This window comes from Sinocyclocheilus rhinocerous, unplaced genomic scaffold (assembly GCF_001515625.1).
Source record: "Sinocyclocheilus rhinocerous isolate Xijiao unplaced genomic scaffold, SAMN03320098_v1.1 scaffold113, whole genome shotgun sequence".
NCBI classification, from domain to species: domain Eukaryota; kingdom Metazoa; phylum Chordata; class Actinopteri; order Cypriniformes; family Cyprinidae; genus Sinocyclocheilus; species Sinocyclocheilus rhinocerous.
In genome coordinates this window covers 224,989-238,151 of record NW_015646846.1, presented here as the reverse complement: position 1 = coordinate 238,151, position 13,163 = coordinate 224,989, and the positions used below count along the sequence as shown (strand labels likewise).

At 38.2% G+C, this 13,163-nt stretch overlaps 1 protein-coding gene across 1 annotated transcript; it reads right to left on the bottom strand.

Annotated features, from left to right (window-relative positions):
• Nucleotides 1–7,516: 7,516 nt before the first annotated feature.
• On the bottom strand, nt 7,517–12,275 carry LOC107708076 (growth/differentiation factor 5-like). Its single transcript, XM_016512221.1, has 2 exons — nt 11,639–12,275; nt 7,517–8,379 (listed from the first exon to the last, which is right to left on the bottom strand). The coding sequence occupies exons 1-2, from the start codon at nt 12,273–12,275 to the stop codon at nt 7,517–7,519; spliced, it is 1,500 nt and encodes a 499-aa protein (XP_016367707.1).
• Between the last annotated feature and the right edge of the window lie 888 nt (nt 12,276–13,163).

Below are 13,163 nucleotides of genomic sequence, written 5' to 3'. Positions count from 1 at the left end.
TACTCACCCTTGTGTTGTTCGAAACCCGTAAGACCTTCGTTCATCTTCGGAACGCAATTTAAGATATTTTTGATGAAATATGAGGGCTCTCTGACCCTCCCATAGACAGCAAGGTAACTACCACGTTCAAGGTCCAGAAAAGTACCAAGATGATCGACAAAGTAGTCTGTGTGACATCAGTGGTTTGTGATGATGTCATTACGCCGGATCTGGGTCAGCGCTGCCACACGCTCAGCACATGATACTGTCGTGAACGCGCGTCCAAAGTGATGCAATAGAGACGAAAATGTGGAATAAAGTTGTTATTTTTGTTTTCTTTGCGTAAAAAAGTATTCTCGTAGCTTCGTAACTTTACAGTTGAACCACTGATGTCACACGGACTACTTTGTCGATCATCTTGGTACTTTTCTGGACCTTGAACGTGGTAGTTACCTTGCTGTCTATGGGAGGGTCAGAGAGCCCTCAGATTTCATCAAAAATATCTTAAATTGTGTTCCGAAGATGAACGAAGGTCTTACGGGTTTGGAACAACACGAGGGTAATAGTTAATTAAGAGTAATTAATGACAGAATTTTCATTTTTGGGTGAACTAACCCTTTAAAGTTCTTTTTTGCAATTTTGCGGTGTCAGTGTCACTGATTGGACGAATGCAGTATGTGAGCTCTTTGCATAAGGCTCTAGCATTGCACACCATCGTGTTAAATATTCCTGCTTGTACTATCAAGTTTTTCTTAAATGGAATTTTCTACTTTAAAGGTAAGAATTAAATGGTCTCTTCACTCTAACTGACGCGTTTCTTCCCCTCAAACACTGAAACAACTGTTTATACGCTGTGTTTCCGTGACGGTCCAACGCAAGTCACACTATACACATTTAGCATCGCAATGCAGGGTTAGCACTGCGAAAGCAGTGAAGCAGGTTTTCATAACCTGAAGTAAAAAGCTGTACTAAACCTCGCTTTTAAAGGGTCATGAAACCCCCCAGTTTCAGCACTGGTTAGTTCTCACCACAGTTTTAAAAAATGCTAAAAAAGTGGGCGTGGTGCGCAGCGGAGCGGAGGAGGTGGAAGAGGGGAGACAGACAACACACACGCAGCTTAGCATTCTCGAACTCTTATTACAAAGCAAAAACAAACACTCTTCTTCCATCCATTAACGTTTCTCTCAGTTATTGTGCACAATGTCATCTCACAGACTCTGAAACGTCTGTCATAGCAAATCAACACATGCTGTTGTGAATAATTAAGCGAAGCATCTTCTCATAGGATAAGAACACGCAGTCTCATGAATAATTTAATAGACTTAAAAAGCTTAAAATTAACCAGTTTTCTCCAACAGTTAAAATTATCGGATGCTAACATTGTCTTCTATGATGTGCAGCACAGACACCTCTGCTAAAATCTCAGAAAAAGTAGTCTGGGGTTTCATGACCCTTTAAATAACAAGCATGAAACATTTCTTTACCCGGAGTTAAAAGGGGGTTAAAAACTACCCAGGGTTAAGCACAGTGTGAAAAGCCCTGAGGCCTTTTAAACTGGTGAGTTGGAATAGAGACCTTTATAGTCCACCAAAAAGTTCATTCAGGAAAAAATGTGACAGTACAAGTCTGCGATAATGCGAGGCTGCGCAATGCTAAAACCATTATGTAAACAGGTCACGTGCTGCATTCATCCACTCAGAGACACTGACAAAATATGCAAATTAGAATGTTAGGTTTAGGATTACGAATGCACATGTGAAAGCTGTTTATTAATACCCAGGTTTAATTGATAACCCAGGGTAAATTATGAACAGTGTGAAACGGGAAGGAAGATAAACCTGGATCCCCCCAGGGTTTAGAATAACCCAGAGTTAACTATTTCAAGTGTGAAAAGCCCCTCTGAGACAGAAACAAGCTTCCATATTTGTACTAGGCATGATTATATGCGTTTAGTTGCATTTAAAAAAAAACATTCCTTATCATAACAGACCTTCGAACCTCCAGTTCCCATTAGTCTCTCACTCTTGTTCCATAAGCAGATGTGCAATGTGGATTTAGTACTAAAGCTCAATGTATCACCGCTAATTCGTCTAGCCGTGACAGATCTCTACATGGTGTTCTGATGTCATTTAGTGACAGAAAATATGAGGAGGCAGATAAAATGATCTGCCTCCATTGGAATGCCTTGATGCGTGGAAGCAGCTGCCAAATCCAGTGACGGAAGTCATGAAAGTATGCATGCCATTGATCCATCAGGCTCACCCGTGTTTTCTCAACAGCAGATCTCAAAGCTGGGGGTGGAATAATACCGGCCAATCTGCAGAATGTCAGCACGGCAGCCAAAACCAGGAGGTCCAGGCAAGCTGGGAAGGTTATGCATGAACAACAAAGGTGGTCTTTGGCCTGACCACATGACATTGTATTGGCTGTATTATCAAAGTTTGTCTAGCTCGGATTGCTGATGCTACAGTCGGCCTCTGTTTTTTCCACACACTGAAGAGGAATTCATTAAAAATGAATTGTATCTGATGGGACAGTTGTTGTCTATGTTGTTTTTAGCGATGCAATATTGAAACTCTGGCCAGTTTTGATAAACCAATACTTATTTTCATGTTATGAATATGAAGGTTGTACTTGTTTTTCAAGAAACAATCAAAACTCATTTTTATGCACAAACAAACACAGCTCTATCAATACTTTTGCTCTTAACAGGGAACGCACTCTTTAAAGGGTTAAATCTTTGCCATAATCTGTCGTTATCCTTTTAAGATAGTGATAAATGATGGCAAAAGTCATCGAAATCTTAAAAAAGGCAGAAATACTGTACTAAACAGCATATGTTCACTCAGGTCCTGTAAAGACATTGTGGAAGATAGAGTTACTAATAGTAACTGTTGAAAAAGTATTTCATCATAGTTACACATTAGAAGGCCAGGAAGAAGTTTAGGTCCTGAACTTGCTGAGAAAGTTGTCTATATTTGACATAAATACATAATATGTCATTCTGAACGTGGAGTTCATAGGCTCTACTGGAGTGTTTGGGTGTTACGTTTTCTCTCTTGAGTTGTATAACATTGTCAAACTTTATCCTTTTCTCCATCTAACAGAAAAAAAAAATCTTCCTAAAACTTTGTTTTTTTCTTGATCACTGCTTGCTTACATCTTTAATTTGTTTTCCAATACATGGTATCCCACTATATAACAGAATTGTACAGGCATCTGTCAAGGAAATATAAGATTGCGTTAGAAAAATGTTAAACATCGGTCAAGGTTTCCTTGCCAGAGCCGATAACAAGCCAACAAAAATGTTAAGCCTGAAAGACAGAGATGGAGGGAGAGAGAGAGAGAGATTAAGGTTTAGGAAACACACACTTCGCTCAAAGCCACAGGAACTCTATAAAAGTGAGAGAGTGTAAAGACACTGGAGTAGTGAGTGTCCATTGGCCAATAGACTTTTTTTTCTCAGCTTTCCCAAAGTATCATTGTGAAATCTGCACAGGCAAATGGACGGGCAATTAAAGTTGTATTCAATTAGCTCCATGGGTTAAAACTACTCTGGAATCCAAGCAAGCAGGTGGTTCTGCTTATATGTGGAAACAAAACACGTCTCTTTAAGATTATGTGATACTGTACAATCTGATCTAGTTTGACACTTTGCCACAATCCAGGGCCACATACAGTGACAACCGAAATTTAATCCTACAAACAAGTCATGTTTCTGCTTAGACAGATGTTTTAATGTTAAAAAAAATCTATAATATTCCATGCTTTAAGAAATAAGGTCCAAGATGAGTTAATAGTTCCCAAAAATTAAAATCTGCCGAAAATGTACTCACCCTCAGGCCATCCAAGATGTAGATGAGTTTGTTTCTTCATCAGAACTACAAGTATGGAGTAATTTAGCATTACATCATTCGCTCACCGATGGATCCGCTGCAGTGAATGGGTGCCGTCAGAAAGAGAGACCAAACAGCTGATAAAAACATCTAGCGTAGCGTTAGTTCTGGCAGGTCATCGCTGCTCTCCCTGCTCTCATCCATGCTAGGCTGCATGGATGCGCAGGGAGTTCTTGCCCAGAACAGAACCATACCGCCAATCCAAACTATATGCTAATTGTCAATCATCTTTGACAATAGTGGTCCTGACAGAAATCACAATAATCCACAAGTCATCCACACCACTCAATTTCACCAATTAACGTCTTGTGAAGCATTTGTAAGGAACAAATCCATCATTAGGATGTTTTTAACTTTAAAACTGTCCATAGAGGACTGGTATTTTAGCTAGAAGCAATGGTTTTAAGTTAAAAAACGTCTTGGATTTGTTATACAAACACACAACTTTTCTCTTCATAAGACATTAATTGATGGACTGGAGTGGTGTGGATGACTTGTGGATTATTGTGATGTTTTTATCAGCTGTTTGGACTCTCATTCTGACGGCACCCATTCACTGCAGAGGATCCACTGGTGAGCAAGTGATGAAATGCTAAATTTCTCCAAATCTGTTACGATGAAGGAATAAACTCGTCTACATCTTGGTTGACCTGAGGGTGAGTACATTTTCAGCGAATTTTCATTTTTGGGTGAATTATTCCTTTATATCATTGCCTGGTAGTATATGGATATATATGAATATGCAATATATAAATGCATCATTCATATTAAATCAGACTGAAGCAAAATTTTAGAGGTCTGTACATTTGTATTATTACAGGCAGTAATAATCCATGAATTCATTGATTCAGTGATCAGCAATGCGTTGCATAGAGAATATTCAGTTTCATCTTTGTTGTCATCAACAACAAAGCAACAAAATTAGAAACAAATTTGTTATCTTCTTGTCGCATTTCTCCGCATTTTTTTTTCTTTAAGTCAGACAAATTATTTGTTGGTGAAAACATTACCTGTTTAGGATCTGCATTGTCTCTTTAGCAAAAACTCTCGCAAAGAAAAAAACACTTGTCACTATTTAGTTCTGGGACATTTTGTTTATTATGAATATCTGCTTCCATCAGTTAACATTGTAAATTCCAGGTTTAAAGTTTTCATTTATTTACAAAAAACATTTTTTTTTAAAGATTTAAAAGTGCAAACATGGTTAAACTATCTGTGGTATGGTTGTTGAATTCAATTAACTCAATTTAAATGCCATGTTTAAATGTGATTATATACCTTTCTATATTTGTACAACATGTTTTGAAACCATTTTTTTTTTTCAGAAAGGTTAACATCACAATATGCGTTACATGCTGTTACTTTGGAAAGTAACCTTGACTGGATCATCAAAAAACAATAAGAACACACATCTGTTATCCCTTCAATCAAAGCACTTAAAAAGCAATAGCAACATGTTTCTTTTGTAAAACAAAGATTAAAAAAAAAATTAAACTATGTACTTAGCGTTGAACTACATGAAATTTAGCTTAATAAAAAACTTTTTTTTTAATATAACGATTAGACATTTACTCAAGTTTCAACACTTTAACACATTATGATGAAAACATAATGTGCTTCTGTTGAGCAGCTAGTAATGTGAAGACAAAAACATCAAGAGCTTGTAACACTCCAAAGAGAAAGGAAAAATTGAAATTGCATCATATGACCCCTTTAAAACACTCTGGTGAGTAGTGGTGTATTTTCACCAGCAAGATTCACAAATCTGAAGATATAGTCTCAGCAGTGACTAATCTGACACTGGCAAAAACATCCCCTCTAATATAATTAAATATTTATTTGTTGCTTTTAGTTAAATGTATTCCAGCAGAATACACTAATAATAGAGGCTACTTATTGACGTCAATGAAGAAAGATGTTTTTAGCAGCCAGATGGTGTAGTTATGACATCTACCAGCAGGGGTAAACTGAGCCATGCTAACCAGTCAAATGTATAAGTAGAAAAGCCTCAGCTAGTTTTGACTAGGGAATCTGAGGCGTTTTTTTTTGGCACATCCACACAGGTTTGTGTAAACAAAGAATTACAAATGTTAAAGCAACAGTGTTTGCTTGTTCTGAATCCTTTATGTGAACCTGATGTTAATAATCTACATGACAGGGTTGTGCAAAATTCAGGACGGCAAGAATTTGCTCCATTTCAGTTCATGAGTGTGAATCTACTATAAAAAAAGTTAAAAAAAATCCGTAAAATAGAACACAATGTTTACAGTGGTTGTTAATAAACATTCTTTTAAAAAAAGTTACTGGAATATCGAATTTGTCAACATCAAGGCTTTTAATCAGGGTTGGCGCCAGAGCACACAAAGTGAGGGGGCGATCTCAATTTTGAGGGGGGGGGGGGTTATTCACTTTGAAAAAAAATAACGGCACCTGTTTAACAGCACCTGTTTCTGAATATTGATTGATCTAAATTATGTAGACTACTTGTGAAGATTTGTAGATAAAGTATTTTTCAGATGCAACGGATGCTACGAATAATACGGGAAAAACACAAACACGAAACTTGTAAATAAAGTAATTTTATATATACAGTTTAATAACGTATAGCCTAGTTTTTATATATGAATAGAGTGTTTGTCAACTGATTGCATGCCGTCAGAGTTTCCAGCGTTGACAGCTCCGTAAAATAGACTGGAAGTGCTGTAGTTTTGCTGTAGCTATAGCTACTGAAGATACACCACACAAATAACATTTTAAGTTACTTCCATTTCTGAACAAAGAAAGTAGTAATTGATATCATAAATACACGAGCCTAATTTTTGTTTTAATTGTCAGAATCAATCGTACATAAGAATGTAAGCCAGATTTGGCCCAGACTCTGTTGCTATCTGGGAAGAATACTAAATTTGTTAACCAACAGTAAGAATTTTTAACCGACTAATCGCCTACTTTAATTTGCTGCAAAAAAATTTAAATAAAATACAGACTAGGATGTAAAAAGTACAATCTTACAGACTTTATATAGTACATTAACAAGGATTTGGTACAATTATAATGCCGTTTCTCATCCAGTGTGCGAAGTTCTGCAAACCACACCCCTCTTGCACCCTCTTGGTCATACAGTAAAGGCATAATTCGAAACTGCAAAGTGCAAAGTGTTAGCAGTTTGAAGATTCAAGAATATTAGCAAAGATTATTAGAATTCTTTATAAAGCGAACACTGTTCCGTTCTTATTTAATACTTTTTCAAAACTTTATAACAAAATCTAAATTCATTAACCAAAATTTGCCTTGACAACCGTTCTTTTTTTAAATGGCAGGTTTTTGAATTTCGTTTGAATTTTGGTTCATTTGAATTCTACTTCCTTACATTCACGTTCAAATTGCAATTCTGTGTGCTACCTCAATTCAAATGCAAGAATTAAATTGGAATTCAAATTATATTCTCAGTTAAATTCTGAATGGTGCACAACCCTGTTCCATTCTGAATGCAAGTGTATAGGCCTAAGGTTATAGCAAATTGATCAACAATAAGGAAATCATACTCTTGATTTTGGCCAAATAACTCTTCACAACGAAAGTCTGGAAGTCAAAGACCCCAAAAGTTTCCATTCCGGGTTCCTTTTTGAAAGTATATCTCGCTACCTGCAACCACAGCTCTCCACCACCATGTCCTCGTACTGCTTGTACACCACATTATTGGCTGAGTCAATGTACAAAATACTGATGGGGCTGAGTTTGGTCGGGACGCAGCAGGTCGGTGGTGTGGATCTGGGATCCATGGAGTTCATGAGAGTCTGGATGATGGCGTGATTGGTAGGCTCCAAATGCGAGCGGATGGGAAAGTCGCAGACGCCGTCGCAATGGAAGGCCTCGTACTCCAGAGGAGCGATGATCCAGTCGTCCCAGCCCATTTCCTTGAAGTTGACGTGCAACTGCTTGCGGTTGCACCTCTGTTTGGGGTTCTTGGGTGGTTTTTTCCCACGTGGCAGCGGTGCCCGACGCATCCGCCGCTGGGTAAAGAGGTACTCGTAGACGGTCTTGTTGTCGTGACCTGAACGGGCTTTGATCTCGTTGTAAAAGAGCCCTTGCTTTTTCGTACGCCCAAACACCACAAAGAAGGCTTTTTCCTGGGTTTGCCTTCCTGTCCGACCCAGGCCAAGTAATCGCAAATCAAGCAGTTGGCCTTGATCGACAGCATCCAGCTCAAAGCAAAGCTGACGAGTGTTTCTAAAGTTCTTGAACAGTTTCCAGATGTCAAACACTTCCCAGTACGGGGCGCTACGAGGGTCGATAGGTCGAGTCTGCAGCAGGACGGGTCTGTGCTTACCTGAGGCACAGGTGTACAGTCTCAAAGCTGCCATGCCCTCAGTAAACGTGGCCTTACGAAAATCCATGTGCTTCTTTAGGAGGATGCGCAGCTCTGCACCTAACAGACCCTCCTTCTCCATTGAGCTGATATTGAGGAGGTACCGTTGACGCCTCAGGAGGGGCGCACGGTCATCTGCAAAAGTTAAGGTCAAAGATCAATAAAAACAGTCCTTGCATTTCTTCATTTGTTTCATTTTAAAACTTGTTTTTATCTAGCATAACACAAAAAGGTAGTAAAAATAGCTTTTCATGTACCATTTTTATAATAATCCCATGGTTTTTGGATGTTACCATGTTAATACCATGTTCTCGTACAGAGTATTATGGTAATGTTGAACAGTTTTGTACATCTGCAGTGGTATTACCTATGTATTAAACTATGGTACTTCCATGTTTTTTTTTTTTTTACCATAGTAATACCCTGGTTTTTGCACATAATATAATGATAATTCAGTACTGGTTTTTTATGTACCATGGTAATACCATGTTTTTGGGGCATTATCCACGATAGTGTTACCATGTTTTTTTTAAAAACATTTACCATGGTATTACTGTGTTTTTGCACAGGGTGTCAGGGTAATACTTTTTTATTTGGATGTATAATGGTGTTACTATGTTTTTTTGTTTGTTTTTTATACAATATCATGGTTTTAACATTTACCATAAGAATAATTTTAACATGCACAATGGTTTTATCTTGTTTTTTGGACACAACATCATGTTTTTAACATAACCCATGAAAATACCATGTTTTTGGACATGATGTCATGGTAACACTTTGGTTTGTTGGACAATTATCACGGTAATGCCATGGTAATACCATGTTTTTTTTAGACATTTACCATGGTTATACCATGTTTTTGCACATGGTGTCAGGGTAGTACAGTGTTTTTTATTTGGACATGTACAATGGTACAATTGTTTTAACATTTATCATGATAATACCATGATTTACTATAGTAATACCATGTTTTTGTGCGCATGGTATTGTGATTATACTATGTTTTTTTGGACTTTATCATGGAAATAGCATGGTATTAACATAATGCCTGACCAAAACCCAATGTTTTTCAGACATTTACCATGATAATACAATGGTACCATGTGCAGCAAATACCATATTACATGAATATGGCAATCATTCAGTAACATGGTATTTCCATCTGATACCATCACTGTACTTTTTGTAAGGGAAGATGTTTATTTTTAAAAGAGTAAAATGATCAGTCACTTTGATCTTTTCTAACAGCAACACAGTGGATATTTTCCACAATCAAAGCTCACACATCGTGATTGTGTGTGTGTGTGTGTGTGTGTGTGTGTGTCTAAAAGAGAGCACTTTCTAAATGCAATGCAATATGACGGCAGTGCATTATAAAAATCAAAGGTTTAATTTTATCCAAGAACAGTTTGCTTTCAAAAGACTATTAAAACCAGACGGCCTCAGCCTGGAGACCACAACATACTGTAAACACAGCATTATTATCAACCTGCAGCTATTTACCAGTGGGCCTACCACCATGACATATGGCTTTCACTAACATAGGCTGAAAAGACCATCTGAAGCGCATGGAGAGGGGCAGAGAGAGTGCAACTGATTAGTGCTGTGTGAGTGAGTGAGTGTGTGTGTGTGTGTGTGTGTGTGTGTGTGTGTGGAGATGTAAATTACACTCAATGGATGTAGAAGGACATGATGTGTGGTGGACTTTTAAACTTAAAAAATAGTACTTAAAAGAAATAGTAATTCCAAAAATGGAAATTCTGTCTCCTTTTACGCACCTTCATGTTGATCCAAACCTGTATGACGTGTATGATATCCAAAGGGAGATATTTAGCAGAATGTTCCAGTCTGCTCTTTTTCATGCATGGAAGTGAATGAAGATCTAATATCTACTTTTGTGCTCCACAGAAGAGGTCATACAGATTCGAAGCAACGAGCATGAGTAAATGATCATTTGTAGGGAAACTTTTATTTTAGGTGAGGGAAAAATGCATGCATTTCTTTCTGTGTCTACAGAGGATGTGGTAACTATAAATCTGCAAAGGGCATTTCACACGGCATAAACTAAAACCATTCAAAGCTTCTGAGGAGTCAACCTTGGAGCTACATAAAGCAGGACCATTTAAATGCCGTTTTAAACAGATTTACTTTGAAAAAATAAAAACATATTGAGGCCACCTACTTGTAACCGGCCCAGGAGTTTATTTACTTTAAGCAGAGGTCCATCAAAAGTCTTATGCCAGATGCATATTGACACAGTTGGTTTGGGTCGGAGACCCAGATAAAAAAATAAAAAATGATTGTGTCGATTTAGTGTATAAGCAATACTAAGCAGAAATAAGATGTTTTAAAAATATATATCCACCAACTTTTCTTTTATATAAACAGGAAAGGACAATTTAGTGTAAATGCAGTAGACTTCAAATGGGTAGTTGACGTGACATTTCAAGCAGTGACAGCAGTATCCTGCCGTTTGAAAGGCAAGAAAACATTTTCTACGTTTTTTATTCCATTATCAAACCCGCACTTTTTTATGAGCTTATATTATTTGAGAAACTATATGGAATTTAAACTCTATGGGATATTTATTCTCATAAATACTATTAATTGGACCTGCACAAATCTAAAACATGATTAAAGATAGTGGTGACCAGTTACAACAGCTAAAAATATACACTTTGTCTTATAAAATCTATTTTCACCTAAAATCTATATACTAACTAACTAACTAATAATAGAGAATAGTGGAACTGATAATGGGGCTAGTTGTCACAATGAATATTTCAGTGGGTCGTTTATTGAAAAATATTTTAAGAATTTAAAATCTAATTTCTCTCTCTCTCTCTCTCTCTCTCTCTGTGTGTACACACACACACAGAAATTTGATGTTAAATTCTTAAAATATATATTCACCATCATAGTCCACGGGAAAAAAAGATATAGTACATTGACCCCAGTGGGGCATGTTGTCACAATATATGTGATAAGTTGTCTTTTTTGGAAAATGCTATTAAATAGCTAATTATGGCCTTTTCAGCTCATTTTAAATAGTTAAATTAGTATACAAAATAATTCATGAAAACAGCAAAATGTACAGGAAAATAAACTAATTAATAAAAATGTTACATACAAAAACATACAACAAACCAATGTGATTTTATTGTTCATCCATTTAACAAACAACTATATCAAAAATATGAAAATCATATGAAATATTTGAAACCAACATGCAAAACCACTGCTAGATAAAAAAACAAAACAAAAAAACATTTTATTCAGACTTTTGATTCAAAATCTCAGTTACTGAGATACAGCCCCTGTGACAACTTGCCCCGGTTGTGCGTACAACATTTCTCTCCCATGCAAACCAGAATAAACAGGCACACCATACCTTGTCCTCTATCTACAAAGCTGGTGATAGTATTGGCCATCCCAGCCTCGTGCAGGACGCTAGTATTGACCTCTCCGCTGGTCAGTGACCAGTACAAGGACAGCATGTAGTCATGGGGCGTCACTAAAGGGTGTTTGGGCTCCTCGCTGTCCTCCAGCTTTTCCGCGTCTTTCGCTCTCAGATGCGCAGGTGCCGGTGCGATGCTTTTCATCACGCCAGCATTGGTCTGACCAGCCCTAATCGCAGTCAGCGCGGCTGATTTCTGCGCAGAAATTGCTTTATTGTGTCCCGCTTGGTGTTGGATGCTGGAAGAGGATGCGACCCTCACCGCATCCTTGGGTACCCAAGAGCGCGCGGCCTCCCTGCGCCCTAAACTCACAGGGACCGCGGCGCGAGCCGGGTTAGTCTCGGCCTTTATCAGAGGTGGACCAGCCCGGATGCGAGAGATCTTCGCGTTGTCTGGGTGCTTAACTAGCGTAGTGCCGTTGCGCGCCACCGGTAACCGTGGATTGGATTTGGCCGCCCCGGTGCCCCTGTGACCGGCCACTCCGGCGATGGAGCGCACCTGCGGGATGAAGTCCAGGTATAACAGAGTCCAGAAGCCCAATACAAAAGGGAGACTAGTCAGAACGTTCATCCTCTGATCTTCCTCTGAGTTTCGGTGATGGAGAAATGACCAACAGCTCTACCATGAACGGGTTTGGAAAAGTAAAAATGAAGCTTTGGAAATGTCTGATCGATTACTCTGCGCAAATCATTGCCATGAGCCCCTCTCTTCAGAACCATAGTGATCCAGCTCTCTGTCGGAGTGGAGATCCAGGAGTAGGTGCAAAAGCGCAGTGTCTCTCGGTGAAGTCCAGCGGTTCTGCTTGATATCTTGTAAGAGACTTGTTTAAAATCCCACTTTTCCAAGAGGGAAGGATGGCGTAATGCGCTCTCTCGCTCACTCTCTCTTTCTTCTCCGAGTTTGAACATGGGCCAGTGAAAACAGCACGCGCGCGCACACACACACAAACCCGCAGGTGCTTAAGTTGTGCGCAAACCTGGGCGCAGGAATTCCAACGCAAACTAGCTTAATTACTCTCTGATGTCATGCTGTCCAGATTTATTCAACTGCAATATTTCTTCTTAAAGCATGAGTCACTAAATACATAAAACCAAAAGCTTTGCATTAGGTCACCAGAATAAAGCATAGCTAAGGGTCCTCAGTTTATGAGCCATGGGTCAGATCAGATATGCAAATGATCTATGCATTAAACATGATTTGATATGCAGTCTTCACGGAAATAAAAATGGTGAAGATATTTTCACCCAGAAATTGCTAGAACATTTCACAATCGATAAAGAAACAGCCAGTAACACATTGAATTGGACATTAAAATTTGAAATGGAAATTCTGTAATAGTACTTGTAAAACAATAAGTTTTGTTTTAGTTGTAGCGTCGCAAATGCTATGCAAATATAATTTTTAGTAATGCACTCTTAAGAAATAAAAAGGTCGCTTTATTTAACCAAATGAACTGGG

Bases quoted from the DNA above. Each gene is read 5' to 3' on its own strand.
- LOC107708076 (XM_016512221.1), bottom strand. From the start codon at position 12,275: ATGAACGTTCTGACTAGTCTCCCTTTTGTATTGGGCTTCTGGACTCTG. The intron at 8,380-11,638 runs GTATGGTGTGCC...TAACTTTTGCAG, and splicing joins CTTTGTAGATAGAGGACAAG to ATGACCGTGCGCCCCTCCTG.